Consider the following 27,416-nt stretch of genomic DNA (forward strand, 5'->3'; position numbering starts at 1 on the left):
GTAGACATAAGGACACCTACAGCCTGAAAAAGAAAGATTGGAGAACCATGAACCATTCAGAAAGTCCTCAAAAGAAAGCAAGGGTAGCCATCCTCATATTAGAATAAGTTTATCCCTAAGACTGTAGTAAGAGATGAAGAGGGACACTATATCATACTTAAGGATCTATCCAACAAGAGGACCTAAAATCATGAATATTTATTTCCCTAATGTGGGAGCTGCCAAGTATATCAATCAATTACTAACCAAAGTTAAGACATACTTAGATGATAACACACTTATACTTGGTGATCTCAATCTACTGCTTTCTACACTAGACAGGTCTTCTAAACACAACATCTCCAAAGAAAACAAAAGCTTTAAATGATACACTGGATCAGATGGATTTCACAGTTATCTACATAACTTTACATCCAAACTCAACTGAATACATATTCTTCTTAAGGGCACATGGAACTTTCTCCAGAATAGATCACCAACTGGGTCTCAAATCAGGTCTGAAGTGATACCAAAAGATTGGGATCATCCCCTACATATTCTCAGACCATAACGCCTTGAAATTAGGACTGAATCACAAAAGAAGTTTGGAAGGACGTTAAACATGTGGAGGTTAAGGACCATCCTGCCAAAAGATGAAAGGGTCAACCCGGAAATTAAGGAAGAACTGAAAAAATTCATGGATACTAATGAGAATGAAGATACAACCATTCAAAATCTTTGGGATGCAGCAAAAGCAGTCCTGAGAGGGAAATACAGTGCAATATAAGCATCCATTCAAAAACTGGAAAGTACTCAAATACAAAAGCTAACCTTACACCTAAAGGAGCTAGAGAAAAACAGCAAATAGATCCTACATCCAGCAGAGGAAGAAAGTTAAAAAAGATTCGAGCAGAACAAAACGAAATCGAGACCAGAAGAACTGTGGAACAGATCAACAAACCCAGGAGTTGGTTCTGTGAAAGAATTAGTAAGATAGATAAACCATTAGCCAGCCTCATTAAAAAGATGAGAGGGAAGACTCAAATTAATAAAATCATGAATGAGAAAGGAGAGATCACTACCAACACCAAGGAAATACAAACAATTTAAAAAACATATTATGAACAGCTATACACCAATAAATTAGACAATCAAGAAGAAATGGACGCATTTCTGGAAAGCCACATACTACCAAAACTGGACCAGGAAGAAATAGAAAACCTGAACAGGCCAATAACCAGGGAGGAAATTGAAACAGTCATCAAAAACCTCCCAAGACACAAAAGTCCAGGGCCAGATGGCTTCCCAGGGGAATTCTATGAAACGTTTAAAGAAGAAACCATACCTATTCTACTAAAGCTGTTTGGAAAGATAGAGAGAGATGGAGTACTTCCAATTTAGTTCTATGAGGCCAGCATCACCTTAATTCCAAAACCAGACAAAGACCCCACAAAAAAGCAGAATTATAGACCAATATCCCTGATGAACATGGATGCAAAAATTCTCAACAAGGTACTAGCCAATAGTATCCAGCAGTACATTTTTTTATAATAAATTTATTTTTTATTGGTGTTCAATTTGCCAACATACAGAATAACACCCAGTGCTCATCCCATCAAGTGCCCCCCTTAGCCCCGTTAGTGCCCGTCACCCATGCACCCCCACTCCCCGCCCTCCGCCCCTTCTACCACCCCTAGTTCCTTTCCGAGTTAGGAGTCTTTATGTTCTGTCTCCCTTTCTGATATTTCCCACACATTTCTTCTCCCTTCTCTTATATTCCCTTTCATTATTATTTATATTCCCCAAATGAATGAGAACACATAATGTTTGTCCTTCTCTGATTGACTCATTTCAGACAGCATAATACCCTCCAGTTCCATCCACGTTGAAGCAAATGGTGGGTATCTGTCGTTTCTAATGGCTGAGTAATATTCCATTGTACACATAAACCACATCTTCTTTATCCATTCATCTTTCGATGGACACTGAGGCTCCTTCCACAGTTTGGCTATTGTGGGCATTGCTGCTAGAAACATCGGGGTGCAGGTGTCTTGGCGTTTCATTGCATCTGTATCTTTGGGATAAATCCCCAGCATTGCAGTTGCTGGGTCATAGGGCAGATCTATTCTGAACACTTTGAGGAACCTCCACACAGTTTTCCAGAGTGGCTGCACCAGTTCACATTCCCACCAACAGTGTAAGAGTGTTCCCTTTTCTCCACATCCTCTCTCCAACATTTGTGGTTTCCTGCCTTGTTAATTTACCCCATTCTCGCTGGTGTGAGGTGGTATCTCATTGTGGTTTTGATTTGTATTTCCCTGATGGCAAGTGATGCAGAGCATTTTCTCATGTGCATGTTGGCCATGTCCATGTCTTCTTCTGTGAGATTTCCCTTCATGTCTTTTGCCCATTTCATGATTGGATTGTTTGTTTCTTTTCTGTTGAGTTGAATATGTTCTTTATAGATCTTGGAAACTAACCCTTTATCTGATAGGTAATTTGCAAATATCTTCTTCCATTCTGTAGGTTGTCTTTTAGTTTTGTTGACTGTATCCTTTGCTGTGTAAAAGCTTCTTATCTTGATGAAGTCCCAATAGTTCATTTTTGCTTTTGTTTCTTTTGCCTTCGTGGATGTATCTTGCAAGAAGTTATTTATAGTGGCTGAATTCAAAAAGGGTGTTGCCTGTGTTCTCCTCTAGGATTTTAATGGAAGCTTGTCTCACATTTAGATCTTTCATCTATTTTGAGTTTATCTTTGTGTATGGTGAAAGAGAGTGGTCTAGTTTCGTTCTTCTGCATGTGGATGTTCAATTTTCCCAGCACCATTTATTGAAGAGGGATAGAGGGAACATTCCTCTACATCTTAAAAGCCATCTACAAAAAGCCCACAGGAAATATAGTTTTCAATGGGGAAGCACGGGGAGCCTTTCCCCTAAGATCAGGAACAAGACAGGGATGTCCACTCTCACCACTGCTATTCAACATAGTACTGGAAGTCCTAGCCTCAGCAGTCAGAAAACAAGAAGACATTGAAGGCATTCTAATTGGCAAAGAAGAATTCAAACTCTCCCTCTTCAGTGATGACATGATACTCTTCATCGAAAACCCAAAAGCCTCCACCCCAAGATATCTAGAACACATACAGCAATTTGGCAGTGTGGCAGGATACGAAATCAATGCCCAGAAGTCAGTGACATTTCTATACACTAACAATGAGGCCGAAGAAAGAGAAATGAAGGAGTCAATCCCATTTACAATTGCACCCAAAAGCATAAGATACCTAGGAATAAACCTAAGCAAAGACATAAAGGATCTATACTCTAAAAACTATAGAACACTTCTGAAAGAAATTGAGGAAGACGCAAAGAGATGGAAAAATATTCCATGCTCATGGATTGGCAGAATTAATATTGTTAAAATGTCAATGTTACCCAGGGAATTTACACGTTTAATGCAATCCCTATCAAAATACCATGGGCTTTCCTCAGAGAGTTAGAACAAATTAGTTTAAGATTTGTGTGGGATCAGAAAAGACCCCGAATAGCCAGGGGAATTTTAAAAAAGGAAACCATAGCTGGGGGCATCACAATACCAGATTTCAGGTTGTACTACAAAGCTGTGGTCATCATGACAGTGTGGTACTGGCACAAAAACAGACACATAGATCAATGGAACAGAATAGAGAACCCAGAAATGGGCCCTCAACTCTATGGCCAACTAATATTTGAGCAAGCGAGAAAGAATACACACTGGAAAAAGGACAGTCTCTTCAATAAATGGTGCTGGGAAAATTGGTCAGCCATGTGCAGAAGAATGAAACTAGACCATTCTCTAACACCATACCCAAAGATAAACTCAAAATGGTTGAAAGATCTAAATGTGAGACAATAATGCATCAAAATCCTTATAGGAGAACACATGCAACAACCTTTTTGAACTTGGCCACAGTAACTTCTTGCAAGATGCATCTATATGAAGGCAAAGGAAACAGAAGTTAAAATATACTATTGAGACTTAATCAGGATAAGAAACTTCTGCACAGCAAAAGAGTCCATTAACAAAACTAAAAGACAACCTACAGAATGGGAGAAGACATTTGCAAATGACATATAAGATAAAGGGCTAGTATCCAAGGTCTATAAGGAACTTATTAAACTCAACACCCAAGCATCAAACAATCCAATCATGAAATGGCCAAAGGACATGAACAGAAATTTTAGTCCAGGAGACATACACATAGCCAAGAAGCACATGAGAAAAAACTCTGCATTACTTGCCATCAGGGAAATACAAATCAAAACCACTATGAGATACGACTCCACACCAGTGAGAATGGCAAAAATTTACAAGACAGGAAACAACAAATGTTTGAGAGGATGTGGTGAAAGGGGAACCCTCTTGCACTGTTAGTGGTAATGTGAAATGGTACAGCCACTATGGAAAACAGTGTCGAGTTTCCTCAAAGAGTTAAAAATAAAGCACCCTATGACCTAGCAACTGCAATACTGGGTGTTTACTAAAAACATACAGATGCAGTGAAACTCCGGGACACCTGTTCCCCAATGTTCATGGCAGCAGTGTTCATAATAGCCAAACTGTGGAAGGAGCCACGATGTTCTTTGACAGATGAATGGATAAAGAAAATTTTATATATACAATATCTATCGATCTATCTATCTATCTATCAATCATCTATCTATCTATCAGCCATTAGAAAGGATGAATACCCACCTTTTGCTTCAACGTGGATGGAACTGGAGGGTATTATGCTGAGTGAATTAAGTCAATCAGAGAAGGACAATGATCATATCATTTCACTCATACAAAGAGCCTAAGAAATAGCAAAAGGATTATAGGGAGAAAGGGGAGAATCGAACAGGAAAAATTGGAGAGGGTGACAAACATGAGAGACTCCTAACTCTGGGATACTAACAAAGGGCAGTGGAAGGGGAGGTAGTGGGGGGATTGGGTAACTGGGTGTTGTGCACTTAGGAGGGCACTTGATGGGAGGAGCACTGGGTGTGATAGTATATGTTTGCAAATTGAATTTCAATTTAAAAAAATTAAATAAAATAGAATATATAGAAAAGAAGACAGGCAGTAACTACTTTGACATTGGCCATGGCGACTCCTTACTAGATATATCTCCAGAGGTAAGGGGAAACAAAAGCAAAAATAAACTATTGGGACTACATCGAAATAAGTGGCTTTTGCATAGTAACGGAAACAATCAACAAAACTAAAAGGCATCCTACAGAATGGGAGAAGATATTTGCAAATGACATCCAATAAAGGGTTAGTATCCAAAACATACAAGGAATGTATCTTTCAGCATTCTGAAAACACATCAAATAATCAAATTTTCAAAGTGAGCAGAAAACAGAAATAGACATTTCTCCAAAGATGACATATAGATGGCCAACAGACTAAAAAGATGCATATCATCCCATATCATCAATAAACGCAAATCAAAATACAATGATATATCACATCACATCTGTTAGAAAGTCTAAAACCTACAACAAAAGAAACAACAGGTGTTGGTGAGGATGTGGAGAAAAAGGAACACTAGTGCTGGTAGGGGTACAAACTGGTGCAGCCACTCTGGAAAATAGAATAGAGGTTCTTCAAAGAGTTAAACATAGAATTACCTTATGATCCCGCAATTATACTAATGAGAATTTACCCAAAAAACCACAAAAACACTAATTCAAAGGTATACATGCATCCCTATATATATAACAGCATTAGTACCAATAGGGAAGATATGGAAGCAGCCTAAGTATCAATGGATTGATGAATGGAAAAAGAAGATGTGGTAGACACATATAATAGAATATGATTCAGCCATAAAAAATGAAATGTCATTTGCAATGACATGGATGGATCTAGAGAATATAATGTTAACCAAAATAAGTCAGAGAAACACAAACCATATGTTTTCAGTCACGTGTGGTATTCAAGAAACAAACAAACAAAAAGGATAAAAAAGAGGGGGGAGAGAGAGAAAGAGGGAGAGAGAGAGAAATCAAGACACAGACTCTTAATGATAGAGAACAACCTTATGACTACCTTAGGTTAGATTGGTGGGGGGATGGGTTATTTTTTCCTAGTGTAGATTTTTTTTTTTTACTTGAGTTCAATTTGCCAACATATAGCCTAACACCCAGTGATCATCCTATCAAGTGCCCCCCTCAGGGCCTGTCAACGAGTCACCCCCACCCCCCACCCACCTCCCTTTCCACTACCCCTTGGTCGTTTCCCAGAGTTAAAAGTCTCTCACGTTCTGTCTCCCTCTCTGATATTTCACGCTCATTTTTTCTCCTTTCCCGTTCATTCCCTTTCACTATTTTTTATATTCCACAAATGAATGAGACCATATAATGTTTGTCCTTCTCCGATTGACTTATTTCACTCAGCATAATACCCTCCAGTTCCATCCACGTTGAAGAAAATGGTGGGTATTTGTCATTTCTAATGGCTGAGTAATATTCCATTGTATACATAAACCACATCTTCTTTATCCATTCATCTTTCAATGGACACCGAGGCTCCTTCCACAGTTTGGCTATTGTGGACATTGCTGCTAGAAACATCGGGGTGCAGGTGTCTTGGCGTTTCATTGCATCTGAATCTTTGGGGTAAATCCCCAACAGTGCAATTGCTGGGTCGTAGGGCAGATCTATTCTGAACACTTTGAGGAACCTCCACACAGTTTTCCAGAGTGGCTGCACCAGTTCACATTCCCACCAACAGTGTAAGAGTGTTCCCTTTTCTCCACATCCTCTCTCCAACATTTGTGGTTTCCTGCCTTGTTAATTTACCCCATTCTCGCTGGTGTGAGGTGGTATCTCATTGTGGTTTTGATTTGTATTTCCCTGATGGCAAGAGACGCTGACCATTTTCTCATGTGCTTGTTGGCCATGTCTATGTCTTCCTCTGTGAGATTTCCCTTCATGTCTTTTGCCCATTTCATTATTGGATTGTTTGTTTCTTTGCTGTTGAGTTGAATAAGTTCTTTTATAGATCTTGGAAACTAACCCTTTATCTGATAGGTCATTTGCAAATATCTTCTCCCAGTCTGTAGGTTGTCTTGTAGTTTTGTTGACTGTTCCTTTTGCTGTGCAAAAGCTTCTTGATGGAAGTCCCAATAGTTCATTTTTGCTTTTGTTTCTCTTGCCTACGTGGATATATATTGCAAGAAGTTGCTGTGGCCAAGTTCAAAAAGGGTGTTGCCTGTGTTCTCCTCTAGGATTTTGATGGAATCTTGTCTCACATTTAGATCTTTCATCCATTTTGAGTTTATCTTTGTGTATGGTGAAAGAGAGTGGTCTAGTTTCATTCTTCTGCATGTGGATGTCCAATTTTCCCAGCACCATTTATTGAAGAGACTCTCTTTCTTCCAGTGGATAGTCTTTCCTCTTTGTCAAATATTAGTTGACCATAAAATTGAGGGTCCACTTCTGGATTCTCTATTCTGTTCCATTGATTTATGTGTCTGTTTTTGTGCCAGTACCACATTGTCTTGATGACCACAACTTTGTAATACAACTGATATCTGGTATTGTGGGGATCCCCCGGTGGCTCAGTGGTTTGGCGCCTGCCTTTGGCCCAGGGCGTGATCCTGGAGATCCGGGATCGAGTCCGCACTGGGGTCCCGGCATGGAGCCTGCTTCTCCCTTTGCCTGTGTCTCTGCCTCTCTCTCTCTCTCTCTGTGTGATTATAATGAATAAATAAATACAATCTTTCAAAAAAGTAATAAGGGCAGCGCGGGTGGCTCAGCAGTTTAGTGCTGCCTCAGTCCAGGACCTGATCCTGGAGACCCGAGATCGAGTCCCACTTCAGGCTCCCTGCATGGAGCATGCTTCTCCCTCTGCCTGTGTCTCTGGTTCTCTCTCTCTCTCTCTCTCTCTACTGTGTGTCTCTCATGAATAAATAAAATAAAATCTTAAAAAAAAGTAATCTGGCATTGTGATGCCCCCAGGTATGGTTTTCTTTTTTAATATTCCCACGCTATTTGGGGTCCTTTCTGATTCCACACAAATTTTAAGATGATTTGTTCCAACTCTCTGAAGAAAGTCCATAGGAATTCATTGAAGTGTGTAAATTGCCCTGGGTAGCATGGACATTTTTGCAATATTAAGTCTTCCAATCCATAGGCATGGAATATTTTTCCATCTCTTTGCGTCTTCCTCAATTTCTTTCAGAAGTGTTGTGTAGTTTTTAGGGTATAGATCCTTTACCTCTTTGGTTAGGTTTATTCCTAGGTATCTTATGCTTTTGGGTGCAATTGTAAATGGGATTGACTCCTTCATTTCTCTTTCTTCGGCCTCATTGTTAGTGTATAGAAATGTCACTGACTTCTGGGCATTGATTTCGTATCCTGCCACACTGCCAAATTGCTGTATGTGTTCTAGATATCTTGGGGTGGAGGCTTTTGGGTTTTCGATGAAGAGTATCATGTCATCACTGAAGAGGGAGAGTTTGAATTCTTCTTTGCCAATTCGAATGCCTTCAATGTCTTTTTGTTTTCTGACTGCTGAGGCTAGGACTTCCAGTACTATGTTGAACAGCAGTGGTGAGAGTGGACATCCCTGTCTTGTTCCTGATCTTAGGGGAAAGGCTCCTAGTGTTTCCCCATTGACAATGATATTTGTTGTGGGCTTTTTGTAGATGGCTTTTAAGAAGCTGAGGAAGGTCCCCTCTATCCCTACCCTCTGAAGAGTTTTGATCAGGAATGGATGCTGTATTTTGTCAAATGCTTTCTCTGCATCTATTGAAAGGATCATATGGTTCTTGTTTTTTCTTTTGCTGATATGATGAATCATATTGATTGCTTTACGAGTGTTGAACCAGCTTTGCATCCCAGTGATAAATCCTACTTGGTCATGGTGAATAATCTTTTAAAGTATTGTTAAATCGAATTGGCTACTATCTTGTTGAGAGTTTTTGCATCCATGTTCATCAGGGATATTGGTCTATAATTCTCCTTTTTGCTGGGGTCTTGTCTGGTTTTGGAATTAAGGTGATGCTGGCCTCATAGAAAAGTTTGGAAGTACTCCATCTCTTTCTATCTTTCCAAACAGCTTTGGTAGAATAGGTATGGTTTCCTCTTTAAACATTTGATAGAATTCCCCCTGGGAAGCCATCTGGCCCTGAACTTTTGTGTCTTGGGCGGTTTTTGATGACTGCTTCAATTTCCTCCCTGGTTATTGGCCTGTTCAGGTTTTCTATTTCTTCCAGTTACAGTTTTGGTAGTTTGTGGTTTTCCAGAAATGCATCCATTTTGTTTCTAGATTGCCTAATTTTGGCATATAGCTGCTCATAATAAGTTTTTAAAATCGTTTGTATTTCCTTGGTGTTGTTGGTGATCTATCCTTTATCATTCATGATTTTATTAATTGGAGTCTTTTCTCTCTTCTTTTTAATAAGGCTGGCTAATGGTTTATCTATCTTATTAATTCTTTCAAAGAACCAACTCCTGATTTTGTTGATCTGTTCCCCAGTTCTTCTGGTCTCAATTTCATTTTATTCTGCTTGAATCTATTAACTCTCTTCTTCTGCTGGGTGTCAGATCTATTTGCTGTTTTTTTTTCTCCAGCACCTTTAGGTGCAAGGTTAGCTTTTGTATTTGAGTTCTTTCTAGTTTTTGGATGGATGCTTGTATTGCTATGTATTTCCACCTCAGGACTGCTTTTGTTGTATCCCAAAGATTTTGAACAGTTGTATCTTCATTCTCATTAGTTTCCATGAATCTTTTTAATTCTTCCTTAATTTCCTGGTTGACCCTTTCATCTTTTTCACGATGGTCCTTATCCTCCATGTGTTTGATATCCTTCCAAACTTCTTCTTGTGTTTTAGTTCTAATTTCAAAGCATTGTGGTCTGAAAATATGCAGGTAACGATCCCAATCTTTGGTATCGGTTCAGACTAGATTTGTGACCCAGTATGTGGTCTATTCTGGAGAAAGTTCCATGTGCACTTGAGAAGAATGTGTATTGAGTTGCGTTTGCATGTAAAGTTCTGTAGATATCTGTGAAATCCATCTGGTCCAGTGTACCAATTAAAGTTCTTGTTTCTCTGGAGATGTTGTGCTTAGAATACATGTCAATTGTAGAAAGCGCTACATTCAAGTCACCCAATATAAGTGTATTACTATCTAAGTATGTCTTAACTTTGGTTAGTAATTGATTGATATACTTGGCAGCTCCCACATTCGGGGCTTAAATATTCATGGTTGTTAGGTCCTCTTGTTGGATAGATCCTTTCAGTATGATATAGTATGATATAGTGTCCCTCTTCATCCCCTACTACAGTCTTTGCGATAAACTGCAGTTTATCTGATTTAAGGATGGCTACCCCTGCTTTCTTCTGGGGACCATTTGAATGGTAAATGGTTCTCCAACCTTTTATTTTCAGGCTGTAGGTGTCCTCATATCTAAAAGGAGTCTGTTCTAGACAGCAAATAGATGGGTCTTGCTTTTTTATCCAGTCTGAAACACTGCGCCTTTTGATGGGGTCATTAAGCCCATTCACGTTCAGAGTTACTATTGAAAGATAGGAATTTAGTGTCATCATGATACCTATTCAGTCCCTGTTTTTGTGGATTGTTCCCTTGGACTTCCTCTATTACAGAATCCCCCTTAGTGTTTCTTGGAGAGCTGGCTTCGTGGTCACATACTCTTTCAGTTTCTGCCTATCTTGGAAGCTCTTTATCTCTCCTTTTATTCTGAATGAGAGCCTTGCTGCGTAAAGTATTCTTGGTTGCATGTTCTTCTCATTTAGGACCCTGAATATATCCTGCCAGCCCTTTCTGGCCTTCCAGGTCTCTGTGGAGTGGTCTGCTGTTAATCTAATATTTCTCCCCATAAAAGTTAGAGATTTCTTGTCTCTTTCTGCTCTAAGGATCTTCTCTTTGTCTTTAGAATTTGCAAGTTTCACTATTAAATGTCGAGGTATTGAGCGGTTTTTATTGATTTGGGGGTGGTGGTGGTGGAAATCTCTCTATTTCCTGGATCTGAATGCCTGTTTCCTTTCCCAGGTTAGGAAAGTTCTCAGCTATGATTTGTTCAAATACATATTCTGGACCTCTGTCCCTTTTGGCGCCCTCAGGAACCCCAATTAAACATAGATTTTTCCTTCTGAGGCTGTCATTTATTTCCCTTAACCTATCCTCATGATCTTTTGTTTTTCTTTTTTTCCTCAGTTTCCCTCCTTGCCATCAACTTGTCTTCTATGTCACTCACTCGTTCTTCCACCTCGTTAACCCTCATGTTAGTACCTCTAGTTTGGATTGCATCTCTTTTAATTGAGTTTTAATTTCTGCCCGATTAGATCTAAATTCTGCAGTCATGAGGTCTCTTGAATCCTTTATGATTTTTTCTAGAGCCACCAGTAGCTTTGTAATTGTGCTTCTGAATTGGCTTTTGACATTGAATTGTAATCCAAATTTTGTAACTCTGTGGGAGAGAGGACTGTTTCTGATTCTTTCTTTTGAAGTGATTTTTTCCTTCTAGTCATTTTGCTCAGTGCAGAGCGGCTAAATCAAGTTATACTGGGGAAAGGAGAAGAAGAGAGAAGAGAAAAAAGAAGAAAAAAAAGAAGAAAAGAGAAAAAGGGCGGGGATGCAAATATAAAACAAACAACAAGGCTGAGTATCCTTTGATTCTATATACTGTAAATCCTTCGACTTCCCCTGGAACTTTCCAGTTCTGCTTGGTCAATAACTTGCTTTTCCCCTGTCAATCTAGCTGATCTTCTGGGGGGAGGGGCCTGCTGTGCTGATTCTCAGGTGTGAGCACCTGGGGGAGCTGCTCAGCCCCCTGCCTGGTGCCCGGCTCAGTGGGAGTTGTTTATCCTGTTTATCCTGTGAGGCCTCTGTGAGGCTCAGTGGGGGTTATTTATCCTGTGAGGCAGCCAGCTCTCCAGTCCTAGAGTCAGCTCCCGCAGTAACTACCACAGCTCTCAGTCCGCAGGGGCCTGGATGCTCTGAGGGCGGGGGCGCTGATCTGCACAGCTCGGGGCCACCCAGCGGTAGGAGCGTCCTCACTGTCCTGTGTCTTCCCAGCCACTGCCTGTCCCGGGGGGAGATAAGGATCTTGGGCTGTGTCCCCGAGCGCCCTGGGCTCCGGGGATGCACCCCTGGAATCACGCTCCCGCAGGAATCACGCTCTCGGGGCACGCAGCCCCCTCCGCTCGGAGCCTCGCCTCTGCCCAAGCCTCCGCCTGAGCTGCTCCCGGCCCCCGGGGCGCTGCAGCCCTTTAGGGAGCCCCGCTGCAGTGTGTTGCCATCTCCCCTTGGGCGCAGGGGAGTTAGTGCCCCTGGGAGCCTGAGGGCATCCCCGCCCTCCTGGGGTCCTCTTCAATCTCCCTGCCAGCGCCATTCCGTCCGGGAAGATTGGTGAAGCTCCTGCTTCTCTGGGCCAGGGCTTTCCTGTCCTGGGGGCACTTCCGCGTGGCCTTAGCCGGGCTCCTCGTGGGCCCCCTCCCCCTTGGATGCTTTTTTATTTCTTTTTTTTTTCCGTCTTCCTACCTTGATAGAAGCGCAAACTCTTCTCACTGTAGCATTCCAGCTATTCTCTCTTTAAATCTCAGACCGAATTTGTAGGTTTTCAGAATGATTTGAAAGTTATCTAGGTAAGTTTTGGGGAATGGGTGACTTGAGGACCCTACTCTTCCGCCATCTTGCCCCCTCCTGAGTGCACCTGTTGTGATGAGCACAGGGTGATGTATGGAAGTGTTGAATCACATATTATATGCCTGAAGCTAACATCACACTGTATGTTAAGTAACTGGAATTAAAATAAAATCTTAAAAATAACTTATTTTAAACTACATTAAAAAAGGAATATAAAAAAAATAATATATTTGAGTTCCTTAAGGACAGGTATTCTATCCTACTTGTGTTTGCCCACATCCAGTGAGCACCTTGACACAGCTGTGTGCTTAATGTATAATTAAGGATTGAGTACAATAAATAAATGTCCAAGGAGAGCTATTTGCTGCACTGGGGAGCAGTGATCGATTTCACGAGAGTCTGAGTACTTGCTTAGCACACTAGTAATGGTGGAATGTTGCCCCAATAAAATTTTTCAGATAAGTTGATATTCATTGAAAGCATCAATATAGTCATCAGGGATAAGAAAAAAGAACACATTGGTAGACTTTCTTACCTTTACTGTTTTAATTCTGAATGGCATATGGTGTGGGAGCACCCTATCTCTTCCTGTTTAGAGCCTCTAAATGTCTTAATCTGGTCATACTTGAGAGAGGGAAAGGATTATGACATGGTCCTCAGAACAGCTCCTGGGGAGAGAGACCGCATACACAGGACAACACACTCTAATTAGTGTTGGCAGAGGGGCTGCAGGAAGGGATTTGGGAGCTCAGAGAAGCACAGTCCTCTTAGGGTGAATAGAGGAATCAAATAGGAATGGGGGTACAGGGTGGGTGATAGATAAATCAAATGGGGAGCTGGAGAGAGCAAGTACTGAATAAGATGTAGTAACCAGAAAAGAGACCACACAAAGAAGAGAACGCTGAAAGTGGAGAGTGAAGGAGGAGGTTGACAGGGAGGGAAGGAGGCCCATCTGGAGGTGGAAAAAGGCAGGACGACTTCTGGCTGGGGAGGGAAAGCCAACAAGCTCAAAACTAAGGAGAGGTTTGGAGAGAGCAGATGCCTTCTGGATTCCAGAGGACAGGTGAGCTACGGTGCCCAGCTTCAGTGAAGACCCTGTGGGATCCTCTGGGCAATGGCTTCAATGTGCTTGACTCCACACACCCTAAGTTGAAGAAAACCTGCTGCATGTTCAGGAGCTAACTGCATTAATGTGATCAGGTTTAGAGGTGCTTGGACCCTGTTCGTACGGGAGATAGAGGGGGCAGAATCCCCTTTGGGCCTTATAATGGAGAGATCTGGTCTCTGTTCCAGCCGCAGAAAGGAGGGATGCAGACCCGGTTTGGACTGTGGGAAGATAAAGCAGTAGTTCAGGCAGTAAAAGAAAGGAGCAGGACCCAATTTGGGAGGGAGATAAGCTATGGCAGGAATCCGGTAGACTGGTAAAAGGGGACAGGGTCCGCACTGGGTCACAGAAAGTAGGGATCAGGACCCAGAAATGAGCAGCAGAATCCCTTTGAATAGTGAAAGTGACCAGGCTTAGCCAGAAGGAAAGAGGAGCTAGGTACTAGTTTGAAAAGGGAAGGGAAAGAACCTGGTACTATTTGGGACCAACCTATTACACAAAAGTGTAATACCACTGGGTTTGTGGGTAGGGTATTGTCGTAGAAGGGGCGGGAGCAGTCACTTGCAAACATGAAGTGGGGGAGTGGTTTGGGGAATGGACAGTGCAGGAATGCACAGGAGAGAGGAGGGAACAGGCATCTTAGGGAAAGGGAGGGGCTGAGAAGTACTGCAGAAGGGGGCAGGGTTATTCAACATAGTACTTGAAGTCCTAGCCTCAGCAACCAGACAACAAAAAGAAATAAAAGGCATTCAAATTGGCAAAGAAGTCAAACTATCCCTCTTCGCCGATGACATGATACTCTATATAGAAAACCCAAAAGACTCCACCCCAAGATTGCTAGAACTCATACAGCAAATTGGCAGTGTGGCAAGATACAAAATCAATGCCCAAAGTCAGTGGCATTTCTCTACACTAACAATGAGACTGAAGAAAGAGAAATTAAGGAGTCAATCCCATTTACAATTGCACCCAAAAGCATAAGATACCAAGGAATAAACCTAACCAAAGACGTAAAGGATCTATACCCTAAAAAGTACAGAACACTTCTGAAAGAAATTGAGGAAGACACAAAGAGATGGAAAAATATTCCATGCTCATGGATTGGCAGAATTAATATTGTGAAAATGTCAATGTTACCCAGGGCAATTTACACATTTAATGCAATCCCTTATCAAAATACCATAGACTTTCTTCAGAGAGTTGGAACAAATTAGTTTAAGATTTGTGTGGAATCAGAAAAGACCCCGAATAGCCAGGGGAATTTTAAAAAAGAAAACCATAGCTGGGGGCATCACAATGCCAGATTTCTTGTTGTACTACAAAGCTGTGGTCATCAAGACAGTGTGGTACTGGCACAAACAACAGACACATAGATCAATGGAACAGAATAGAGAATCCAGAAGTGGACCCTCAACTTTATGGTCAACTAATATTCGACAAAGGAGGAAAGACTATCCACTGGAAGAAAGAGAGTCTCTTCAATAAATGGTGCTGGGAAAATTGGACATCCACATGCAGAAGAACGAAACTAGACCACTCTCTTTCACCATACACAAAGATAAACTCAAAATGGATGAAAGAGCTAAATGTGAGACAAGATTCCATCAAAATCCTAGAGGAGAACACAGGCAACACCCTTTTTGAACTTGGCCACAGCAACTTCTTGCAAGATACCTCCATGAAGTCAAGGGAAACAAAAGCAAAAATGAACTATTGGGACTTCCATCAAGATAAGAAGCTTTTGCACAGCAAAAGAAACAGTCAGCAAAACTACAAGACAACCTACAGAGTGGGAGAAGATATTTGCAAATGACCTATCAGATAAAGGGTTAGTTTCCAAGATCTATAAAGAACTTATTCAACTCAACAGCAAAGAAACAAACAATCCAATAATGAAATGGGCAAAAGACATGAAGGGAAATCTCACAGAGGAAGACATAGACATGGCCAACAAGCACATGAGAAAATGGTCAGCGTCTCTTGCCATCAGGGAAATACAAATCAAAACCACAATGAGATACCACCTCACACCAGTGAGAATGGGGAAAATGAACAAGGCAGGAAACCAGAAATGTTAGAGAGTATGTGGAGAAAGGGGAACCCTCTTGCACTGTTGGTGGGAATGTGAACTGGTGGAGCCACTGTGGAAAACTGTGTGGAGATTCCTCAAAGAGTAAAAAATTCATCTGCCCTGTGACCCAGCAATTGCCCTGCTGGGGATTTACCTCAAAGATACAGATGCAATGAAACACCGGGACACCTGCTCCCCGATGTTTCTAGCAGCAATGTCCACAATAGCCAAACTGTGGAAGGAGCCTCAGTGTCCAACTAAAGATAAATGGATAAAGAAGATGTGGTTTATGTATACGATGGAATATTACTCAGCCATTAGAAACGACAAATACCCACCATTTGCTTCGACGTGGATGGAACTGGAGGGTATTATGCTGAGTGAAATAAGTCAATTGGAGAAAGACAAACATTATATGGTCTCATTCATTTGGGGAATATAAAAAATAGTGAAAGGGAATAAAGGGGAAAGGAGAAAAATGAGTGGGAAATATCAGAAAGGGAGACAGAACATGAGAGACTCCTAACTCTTGGAAACGATCTAGGGGTGGTGGAAGGGGAGGTGGGCAGGGGGTGGAGGTGACTGGGCGACGGGCACTGAGCAGGGCACTTGATGGGATGAGCACTGGGTGTTATGCTGTATGTTGGCAAATTGAACACCAATAAAACATAAATTTATATAAAAAATTAAAAGGGGAAAAAAAGAAGGGGGCAGGGGGGCCTATCAGGAAGGGGTGGTGAGTGTCTGTGTGGAAGAGTAGAGATGGGTGGTTTTAGGGAAGGGGCAGTGCAAAGCAGTACTGCAGTGGGAGCCAGCTGGTGTTGGGGGAAGGGCTGGATCGAAATACGTTGCAGCTAGGAAGAGTGGGTCAAGGACTTGTCCGAGCTGTTCTGCTGCTCTGAGAGCAGAGGCGTCTGTGGGATTGAGATTATCAGCCTTTCCGGACCTCCAAAGCTCATTTACTCCAGCTGGCACGCATGTGCACTATTAAGCTGCAGTAGGGTCGTGTCTAAAATGAAGGGGTGGGGTTGTAGAACTGCCTTGTCGTATCTCAGAGGCAAATGAGCTAGGGTTTGGATAGGTGGTCTGGGTTTCTAGGTATGAGAACCCAATAGTTGAAATGTTTGGGGGCCAAAGCTGGATAAGCTCCCTCTTCTCTCAGGATAAGCGAGAGGTCTGGTGAATCTCGCTCTCCTCATTCTCCCCTAACTCAGGCCCTTCCCCTCAGGCTTAGTTGTTACTCGGCCTTTCAGAAAAATGGATAGGAGAAATGACCACAATTATAGGATTCTCCCATTCCAAGTGAGGCATCTCTGTATTCTCACCAGGCCATCTGCCCAGTCCTGAGTTCATTTATTGGTCTTGAGCCCCTTACTACTCTGTAGTTGAAGAATTTCCTAGCCTATCCTGTATCAGTCTTTCCCTGAAAGATGAAGGAGGAGAGAAAAACCTGTCTGACTTTATCTTCTGCTCCCTCCCTTTTCCTTTATCCCCCCCTTCAATCACTGCTCAGAGGAAGAGGAGGCCTTTGTGGAAAGGGTGCACTGTAGGGAGGCCAGATGGTTCAGCAGATCATAATTCTAAGTGTGTAGGTCCCCCTTCTTTTCCCCTGGGAGCCTGGGGCTTCACTTCCCTCCAGATATACAGATTGAGACCACAGAAGAGGACAGTGTTTTGCTGATGCAATACCCTCTTGGCGGCAACCAAGGACTCTCTGGCCATGGACCTACCAGTTGCTGACCCGCCTAAGAAAAGCAAGATCAAGAATGCTCCCATTAAGGCTGTTACAAAGACCATACGTGCTGCCCATACAGTCTCATCTGCCAATGTGATTGCCACTAACAAGCCTAAAGTAACTTTGCAGTCTTTATTTATTATTATTTTTTTAGTTTCTTTTTTTATAAATTTATTTTTTATTGATGTTCGATTTGCCAACATATAGAATAACACCCAGTGCTCATCCTGTCAAGTGCCCACCTCAGTGCCCGTCACCCAGTCACCCCCACCTCCCGCCCACCTCCCCTTCCACCACCTCTAGTTCGTTTCCCAGAGTTAGGAGTCTCTCATGTTCTGTCTCCCTTTCTGATATTTCCCACTTATTTTCTCTCCTTTCCCCTTTATTCCCTTTCATTATTATTTATATTCCCCCAAATGAATGAGGCCATATAATGTTTGTCCTCCGATTGACTTATTTCACTCAGCATAATACCCTCCAGTTCCATTCACGTCGAAGCAAATGGTGGGTATCTGTCGTTTCTAATGGCTGAGTAATATTCCATTGTATACATAAACCAATGAAACGCCGGGACACCTGCACCCCGATGTTTATAGCAGCAATGTCCACAATAGCCAAACTGTGGAAGGAGCCTCGGTGTCCATCGAAAGATGAATGGATAAACTTTGCAGTCTTTAAATCTGCCTATCATCCCCCAGATCAACCAGGCTTCAGCTACCACTGAAGCAGCCAATACTCAGGCTTCTGTAGTCACTGCTCAGTCTAAGAAAGCCAGTAAGACAAAGAGAATTACTGCTAAGACAACCCAAAGCTCTCAATCTCCAACTGGTAAGCAGAGTGTCACTACACAGATCAAGGCACTCTTACAGGCTCTATACCAGACATCCTGCAGGCTATCCAGGTTTCAGTTACCAGTGGGTCAGCCAACTCCCAGGTCTTGACAGCCTCCACTAAGCCTACGGAAGTTTCCAAAGCTAAGAAGGCTGCTGATAAGGCCATAACTAGTACTATTGATATCTCATTGGCTCCAACCACCACCCACTCAGCTACCACCCAAGGCCAACTTACTAATGAGGCAGCCACTACCCATGCCACAGCAGCCAGCATCAGATCTAATAAAACCTCCAAAGTGAAGAAGGCAACTGTTAAATACTGACACTGAACTCCTAAAGGCCCCGAATACTGACACTGAACTCCTAGAGGCCCCAAAATACTGACACTGAACTCCTAGAGGCCCCAAATACCAAGACAGCTACCAGGCAGACTGAGGCCTCAGCAGCCCCTATCTGGCCCCCCAAATTCAGGGGCAAGAATGCTGCCAATAGAAGCCCAAATTCTGCCTATGAGGTCTCTCAGGCTCCATCTGCTGCTCAAATGGTTACAAACCAAGCCCTAGCAGCCACCTTTCAGGTCAAGAGAGGGTCCAGGGCTCATATGTCTGCCACTAAAGCACAGACAGCCGAAAGTCAGACTAAAATTGTTGACCAACGGGCCCAGGCCAAGATGGCCACTTTTAAGACCAACATAAGTGCTCTTGAGACTCAGGTTGCTGCTCCTGTCCAGGCCCTGGCAGATGACTACCTGGCCCAGTTGAGTCTCTACAACCAGGACCCAGGGCAAGAGGAACCAAAAGGTGAGATCTCTGACATCACCATTCTTAACTCTTCACTTCTTTTCCATTCCTATGCTCCTTGTTTGTTCATTTGTTCTATAAAAGTTTATTGAGACTTTTTGCTCTGAGCCAGTCCCTCTGTTTGGATAGGCTATGAGAGATGCTGAGAAGAACGTGATATAGTTCCTGCTCCCTGACAATCCACGGATTGGTGGGGAAATAATACATCCATACACTTAGCTACAACCTGGATATATTTCAACTTGTATTTACATAGTCGTTACCATGTGCTATGTTTTCTCTTGGGTAGTCATACAGGTTGTGTCTTTATTTTTTGAAAGTAACTCCTACTATCTAGGGATCATAGATCCCAGTTTTATAGATGAAAAAACTGAGTCCCAGAGAGATGAAGTGATTTGTCCAAGGTATACATCTAGCAAAATCAGTGGTGGCCAAAATAAGAGAAGGAACCCCGGGTCCTGCCCTTGGGTTGCTTTTGTCCTGAAAGGGAAATGAAACTCCTGGCTAGAAGATAGTGAAGACAAATCTAGGACTCAGGGTGGCCAATTGGATGGTCAGAACCCACTATAGGAAGGGTTTGGGAGATTTTCAGGAGACGGTAGGGTAGGGAGACAGAGCCTTTCATCTGGTGACTCTAGACCTTCCTTCTTTTTGATGATGTAGTCAAAGCATCTGAATGGAGATGAGAGAGGTGGCAGTAATTACAGGTTGATCCCATGGGCCTGGAGGCCTCTGCCAGCCTGAAACGTGGCCATTTTGCAAGAAAGGGTAAGAATCCAATTCTGCCCAGTCTCTTTTCTTCTTTACCTTCCCTCTTTTCTGTCATTCTTCCAAGTTTTCTAAAAACATATTGAGTTATCCCCATGTATTCATCTTCTCCCAGGCAAATAAGTTGGTGAAATACCTGTTGATTAAGGACCAAAGATCCCCATCAAGAGCTCAGGTAGAGTCATACCAACTCTTCTCCCTGAAATCTCCTCTCCACTCCACTCCCTCCTCTGCTCTGGGGTAACTATTTACTTTTATAGCCTTTTTGTTCTCTCATATATCCTCCCTTACTCTTCACGTTCTGATATGGCTGGCATCTCCCATTAACACAGTTCAGGACTCAGACTGCACTGACCCCACAAGCTGGCAAAAGGGCTGCAGATCTGTGGCCCCTGCACAGCCTGGCTGCTCCCACCTCTCCCTTCCTACAGACATGCTGAAGGATGTCATCCAAGAATATGATGAATATTTCCCAGAGATCATTGAACGAGCAAGCTACGCTCTGGAGAAGGTGAAGGGGCAGCCCTGGGGGATGGGCACAATGGGGAAGCCCTGACTCAACAAAGACATACATGACCCTTCTGGGATAGACCAAAGAGACTTTCTTTTTTTTAATAAATTTATTTTTTATTGGTGTTCAATTTGTCAACATACAGAATAACACCCAGTGCTCATCCCGTCAAGTGCCCACCTCAGTGCCCGCCATCCAGTCACCCTCACCCCCCCACTCACCTCCCTTTCCACCACCCCTAGTTCGTTTCCCAGAGTTAGGAGTCTTTCATGTTCTGTCTCCCTTTCTGATATTTCCCACTTATTTTTTCTCCTTTCCCCTTTATTCCCTTTCACTATTTTTTATATTCCCCAAATGAATGAGACCATATAATTTTCAAAGAGACTTTCTATCCCCATTACTATGCAGTTGGGCAAACAGTGGCATAAATAGGAACATAGACTAGCCCAGGGTCACACTGAAAGCCAGTGGTAAAACACAGGTAGGACTCAAACCTCCCAAGTTATTTCTGTCTGATGCTGGATGTGTCCTGTAATGCATTTTAGATGGTCACCTCTCCATTTCACTCTCCATTCTCTATCTCCCTAGATTCCCACTAATTACAAAGGTGATGCTGATAATAGTACATTTCTTACCTGTTTTCTGTAGTGGTGACCACTTAGCTAAGTGCTTTACCTGCATTATCTCACTGATTTCTCACATACACTCAAAACTCTAGCTACACAGGGAACTGTGGGATGCTCAGGAAGCTCACTGATGCCTAGGTTGAATTTTGTGATCTCACAGGCTATATTTTTACTTGGCAGATGTTTTGAGTCAATCTGAAAGAAATTGATAAGCAAAGTAGCTTGCATATTCTCATCAGCATTCAGGAATTCTCTGCAGGCATACTGGGAATGTAAGCTGGGAAAAGGTTGGGGTGGGAGGGAGGCTCTGCTTCTGTCTATGGCACTACCCCATCCCTGTCATCTCTCCCCATATCTCCTTGGAGAGGCAGAAAGTCAGGGCCTAAAAAGCCCCTGTTTAAGCTTCATCACATAGCTGGAACCCTGCAGATGGTAGTGGTACTTGATTATGATTGACTAAAGAGTATAGAAGCCTGGAGAAGTGCATTCCTACTGTCTTGTTTTCTGTTTATACAGAAGCTTCCAGGAAAAGCAGACCTGTAGTTGCCTGTCTCTTCCTACTGGCTTTGGTAGAGTGGTTCTTCCTGGTATGGGTGAATCATGATGCTTGAAGGATCAGAGCATCACTGGGGCTACACCTAGAATTCTCTTGGAGCAGGGGGGTCAGTTTGGGAGAGAAAGAAAGGACTCACGTTAGCTGGGTGCCTTGGTTGTTCCAGGTTGATAGGCATTCTTCTATCCTTTTGGCAACCTGAGACAGAGGAGCATTGGATTTTGCCATTCTACTTAACAGGAGACTGAGACTCAAGAGTCTAAGTGCCTTGCTCAGTGTCACATAGACCTTGAAGTATAGACTGGGAAGAATTCTGTCATGTGTGAGGAATCTGGGAGAGGGTAGCCTAGTGAGCTGGCTGATATGTTTTTTGCAGATGGCTGCTGGACATAAATCTTCTCTCTACCCTGTTATTTCCCTAGGACTAAGGATTCGCCAAAGCTAGGTCTCCTCATGGTGCTTCTTAGCATCATCTTTATGAATGGAAATCGGTCCAGTGAGGGCGAGTGACTGGGCATGTAGCTGAATGGGTGGCCACAGTTGGAATTCCACATGTTCATTTTCTGTCCCTGTCTCCTCTTGCCTCCCTTTGCAGCTGTCATCTGGGAGGTGCTGCGCAAGCTGGGGCTGCGCCCTGGGTATGATTGGGCTCTCTCAGTGCTTGCTGTCCGTGTTGTTGTTTGGCAAGAGAGGATGGTCCCAGGATTGCATCAGCTTGGTGGTCTGGTGGTGTGGGAACGGGATGCTGGACTGGGTAGAGGGTCCAGGGTTCTGACCTGGGTGGACGGGTAAATGGTCCTGAACTCTCTGCACTTTCCCACCCCTATGTCATTCCAAACTGAGATAGAAGATAGAACTTTAGGGGTATTCCTGACAAAGAACCATCTGGCTTCAACTTACTGTTTCTAGTGACTGTGTGTTCACTACTTTTCTGGCTTCACTGGGACTGCTGTATGTGCTAGAGAGGTCTCTTCCATGTTGAGAAATGCCTCTTCCCTCATATGGGAAGTTTTCTTCTCTGTTTATGGGTTATTTTTTCCCATGGTCAGGGTGAGGCACCCTCTCTTTGGGGAAATAAGGAAGCTCATCCCAGACGAATTTGTGAAGCAGGAGTAAGTGGCATTTGGAGGCTTTGTCTGGCCCTGAAGTGTTCTGAGTGTGCTGCTCTGGTTCTAATCAACTCTTTTATTACACTAGCTTTAGATGCAGTATGGGCATCCTATGACCTAGAACTGAGTCCTGTCCACAATTCCCATGAGTGGACAGTTCCAGGATTGGGCTAGACTAAAGACAAGGCCCTTGCTTTGGGGTATGCTCAGAGCAGGGTACCTGAAGAATGGCTCCTCTGTTTACAACACACCCAACAGGAACTTGGGCTTACTCCTCACAGGTTTCAAGGTACTTTGGCCTTCCTGTGACATCATGCCCTATACGTGCCTTCTATGAAGCATCAAGTGACAATCTTGCACGAGTCCAAAAGGAAATGACTCAATATTGGAGACCAATGCCACAAACTGTATTTGGGAGTGAGTGTAGGGAAGGAGGGTCTTAGAAATCCTTCTGTAGGAGTTGAGTTTAGTATTTGAAGGGGCTTGCCACCTGGTGCCATTGGTTGCACAATAGATTTGTTTGGTTAGAAGCAAGTTTCATTTCCATTCTCTAAGGTACCTGGAGTACAAGAGGGTCCCTAACAGCAGATCACCTGAATATGAATTCTGGGGCTTGCACTCTTACCATGAGACTAGCAAGATGAAAGTCCTCAAGTTTTCATGCAAGGTAATAGGAGAGCTTCCCTGACTTGTAATATTAAGGATACTGGATGTCCCTTGCTGGGGAAGACTATGTGCAAGGGTGGTCAGGTACAGGGCAGCCTGCAGTTAGTATATAAACATATGGAACTTCACTGATGTCTGAGAATGCTGCTGAACATAAAGTTTACATTGTTTCATTCTTTTTTCATACTTTGTGTTAGTCTTCTTGCATTGTCATAACAAAATACTACAGACTGGGTGACTTAAACAACAGAAATTTATTTTCTCACAGTTCTGGAGGCTGAAAGCCCCAGATTAAGGTCCAGCAGGATTGGTTTCTGAAGAAACCTCTCCCTCTGGCTTGCAGATGAATGTTTTCCTGCTGTGTTCTCACACAGTAGAGAAAGGGCCTTTTATAAAAACACTAATCTTATTTGACCAGGGCCCCACCATTATGACCTCATTTAACTCTACTTCCATTAAGGCCCAATCTCCAAATATAGTCACATCGGGAGCTGGTGCATTAACATATGAACTTGTGGGGGGACACAAACATTCAATCCATAGCATACTCTTTTATCATTTCCCATCTTCTCAGTGAGGTTAAGTAACTTGTCCAAAGTCACACAACACCTTAGTTATCAGAGCTGAAACTGGATCTCAGGACTGACCCATGATAGAGCCTCAGAAAACTAAGAATTAAAAAAAATACTGCTGCTATTGGTTTTATACAAAGCCCATAGTATGTAATTAATACATAGTTACAAATATTATTGTCCTTATATTGATTATCATTCCCATTTCAGGTGCAGAAGAAAGACATCAAAGACTGGGCTGTTTAGTACCAGGGAGTAGAGATGGAAGTGCAAGCTGCAGCTGCGGCTGTGGCTGAGGCTGAGGCAAGGGCTGAGGCAAGAGCCCAGATGAGGATTGGAGAAGAAGCTGTGGCTGGGCCCTGGAATTGGGATGACATAGCTATCGACTGCCTAACAAAGGAAGAGTTAGGTGATAATGCTCAGTCCTGGAACAGATTTTCATTTGAAATTGAGACCAGAGCCCAAGAAAATGCTGAAGCCAGCACCAACATCGACTTCAACAGAGGAGCTAGCATCAGGGTTACTTTCAGTGATAATGCTAGCATTAGCTTCAGTGCTACGCCCAGACCCAGTGGTGGCTTTGGTGGCAGAGCTGGCATTAGCTTTGGTGGTACACCCAGGACCAGTTCCAGCTTCAGCAGTACAGCCAGCATTTGCTTTAGTGGTATACCCAGCACTAGCACTAGTTTGGGTGGTGCAGCCAGTACCAGCTCTAGTTTCAACAGTGAAGCCTGCATTAGCTTTAGTGGCATACCTTGTACCAGTGCCACCTTTGGTGGTGGGGTCAGCTCTAGTTTCAGTGTCTCACTTAGCACCAGTCCCAGTTTCAGTGGTGGAGCCAGCTCTGACTTTGAAGGCACACTCAGCACCACCACTGTCTTCAATGGTGCACTTACTACCAGCAGATTTGGCAGTATGCCCAGAACCAGTTCAGTCTTTAGTGGTGCACTTAGCATCAGGACTGGATTTGGTGGCACACTGAGCACTAGTGTCTGCTTTGGTTTCTCTCCCAGCTCTGGTGCCAGCTTTGGTGGCACACTTAATAACAGTTTCTGCTTTAGTGGCTCTCCTAGCACCACCACTGGTTTTGATGGAGTACTCAGCACCAGTGTCTCCTTTGGTGGCTCTTCCAGCACCAGCACTGACTTTGGTGGTACACTAAGCACCAGCATCTGCTTTGGTGGCTCTTCCAGCACTGGTGCCAGCTTTGGTGGTGCATTCAGCACCAGTGCTGGTTTTAGCAGTGCTGTCAGCACTAGTGCTAGCTTTAGCAGTGCACCCAGCACCATCTCTGGGTTTGGCAGTATGTTCAGCACCAATGCTGACTTCAGTGGGGCGCTTAGCACCACTACTGACTCTGACATTGCTCCCAGTACCAGCATTGGCTTTGGTGGAATTCCCAGCACCAGCCTCTGCTTTGGCAGTATGTCTAACACCAACCTATGCTTTGGTGGTCCTCCTAGCACTATCACCTGCTTTAGTGGTGCTACCAGTGCTAGTTTTGGTGATGGATCCAGTACCGCTGCTGGTTTCATCTTTGGCAATGGGTTAAGCATCAATGCTGGATTTCATGATGGGCTGAGCACCAGTGCTGGCTTTCGTAGTGGACTAGGCACCAGTGCTATCTTCAGTAGTGAACTGAACACTGGTGCTGGCTTTGGTGGTGGACTGATCTCAAATGATAGCTTTGGTGATGGTCTGGGCACCAATGCTGGTTTTAGCAGCACACTTGGAACAAGTGCTGGCTTTAGTGGTGGCCTCAGCATCAGTGATGGTTTTGGTGCTGGCCCTAATAAAAGCTTCAACAGAGGACCAAGTACCATCATTGGCTTTGGCAGTGGTTCCAACACCAGCACTGGCTTTATTGGCGAACCCTGCACCAGCACCAGCTTCAATTGTGGACCCAGTTCTATCACTGGCTTAAGCAGTGGACCAAGCACAGGTGTTGGCTTCAGCAGTGGACCAAGCAGTAGTGCTGGCTTTGGCGGTGGACTGAGAAATGGTGCCGCCTTTAGTGGTGGAGCCACCAGACTTGCTGCCTGTAGCTTCTCCTATGGCTAGTGAGGTTTCAGGTAATTACAACATTTGCTCAGCCATGGCCCATGGGGATGGGTATAAGAACTGGGAAATGTTATAAGAAACCCCAAAGGGGGAGGTTTGGGTAGGGAGATGAGGACAATGAAGGAAGTATGAGGAAACAGTATATTTGGTGCTAAAATGTGTTCCTGTTTGGTGTTGCTTTTAGCTTTATTTCCCAGGTTTGCAGATACAGCTAATGAATTCCAGCAGTTCTTCCCAAGGAGCCAAGGTACATCCTTGGGATCTTTGTCCACACAGCAGTATAAACAGACATTATCAATCAGCTGAGGATGACACACTATGAAAAATCTGTTTGCAGATCCTGCTTTATTGTTTGCTTATTGTGTGTTACATTAAATTTGCAAAATGAATTGGAGTTTTTTATGTTTTTTAATGTGCTTGTTGTGAGTAATATTTCAGGTTTCTAGAAGAACTAAAGATCAGTGTAGCTCTTCAGAGAAGGGGGGCTACAGCTTTAGGCTAAAACAAAAATATTATTTCAATGGGATAGAGACCTGGAGAAAGTATAGCAGACAAGGGGATTATAGCTTGAATGAAGATATAGAGGGAAAGCCTGGAATAGAAGGCAGAGGGAGAGGGTTTTGGACAGTAAATATAGATCCATTTTGAGACATTTGTATAAGAATAGAGAGATAGGCTGTATAAGAATAGAGGTAGACACAGGAACAAGGGAGGGTTTTCTTGAGATAGGAAAGAGAGATCTGAACATGTTTCAGAGTGTAGGGGCAAAAGCCAATAAAGGAGATAGATATTCTATAATAGTCAAGAATGGACTGAAGTAGCCCATGCCTGAGAAGGTGGGATGGGATAGAGTGCCAGGGAATAGAGGGTGACTCTGACTTTGAATAGGATTTAAGGGTGGCTGTGGAAGCAGATAAATGTAGGTTTGTTTCAAACAGTAGATCTTCCCAAAAAAGGTGATATGAAAAAGGTGATACAAGGTTTGGGGCTTGCTGGTGGCTATGATGGAAGAACAAAGGAATCAAGGCAGTGAGTACATGAGTCTGTCTCTTTATCCCTGGGTTGCTGATACCTAGGTGCATGGAGAGTGGCTAAAGAAATGGAACATAGGATTCAAGCTGTCTAGGGATGGAGGAACAATGAGGAGGAAAAGATGATAGATTGGAAGACAATTGAGGAATCAAAGGATCATACTCTTGATGCAGTACAAGAACAAATCTTGTTCGTTCAGGAAATACTATACACATGCCTACTATGTGGGAGGCATGTTTCTAGGGATCCTGAAGATGACACAGAGAGTTGTAAGGACTGGGGGCCAGTGGTCAGATAGTGAAATCCTTGTATTTAAGAAGTCATACTGGGTGTGGGGTGTCTAGATGGTCTATAGAG

General features: G+C 43.2%; 1 protein-coding gene and 1 non-coding gene across 2 annotated transcripts in view; both read left to right on the top strand.

Moving 5' to 3' along the window:
* Positions 1-26,544, top strand: part of TRO (trophinin) — a 42,956-nt gene extending 16,412 nt beyond the window's left edge. Inside the window, 16 exon segments of the mRNA XM_041740413.1 lie at positions 17,386-17,476; positions 17,478-17,645; positions 18,179-18,401; positions 18,404-18,672; positions 18,729-19,126; positions 19,128-19,161; positions 19,825-19,929; positions 20,045-20,078; positions 20,081-20,104; positions 20,361-20,440; positions 21,247-21,338; positions 22,042-22,121; positions 22,215-22,257; positions 22,669-22,731; positions 23,284-23,395; positions 24,177-26,544. Of these exon segments, the coding sequence (XP_041596347.1) occupies positions 17,386-17,476; positions 17,478-17,645; positions 18,179-18,401; positions 18,404-18,672; positions 18,729-19,126; positions 19,128-19,161; positions 19,825-19,929; positions 20,045-20,078; positions 20,081-20,104; positions 20,361-20,440; positions 21,247-21,338; positions 22,042-22,121; positions 22,215-22,257; positions 22,669-22,731; positions 23,284-23,395; positions 24,177-26,027 (3,667 nt within the window). The 3' untranslated portion in view covers positions 26,028-26,544.
* On the top strand, positions 22,926-23,054 carry LOC121483725. Its single transcript, XR_005985834.1, has one exon. It is a non-coding gene; the product is annotated as a small nucleolar RNA SNORA11 (small nucleolar RNA).
* Positions 26,545-27,416: the final 872 nt, after the last annotated feature.

The sequence above is a fragment of the Vulpes lagopus genome, chromosome X, assembly GCF_018345385.1.
Source record: "Vulpes lagopus strain Blue_001 chromosome X, ASM1834538v1, whole genome shotgun sequence".
Lineage (NCBI taxonomy): Eukaryota > Metazoa > Chordata > Mammalia > Carnivora > Canidae > Vulpes > Vulpes lagopus.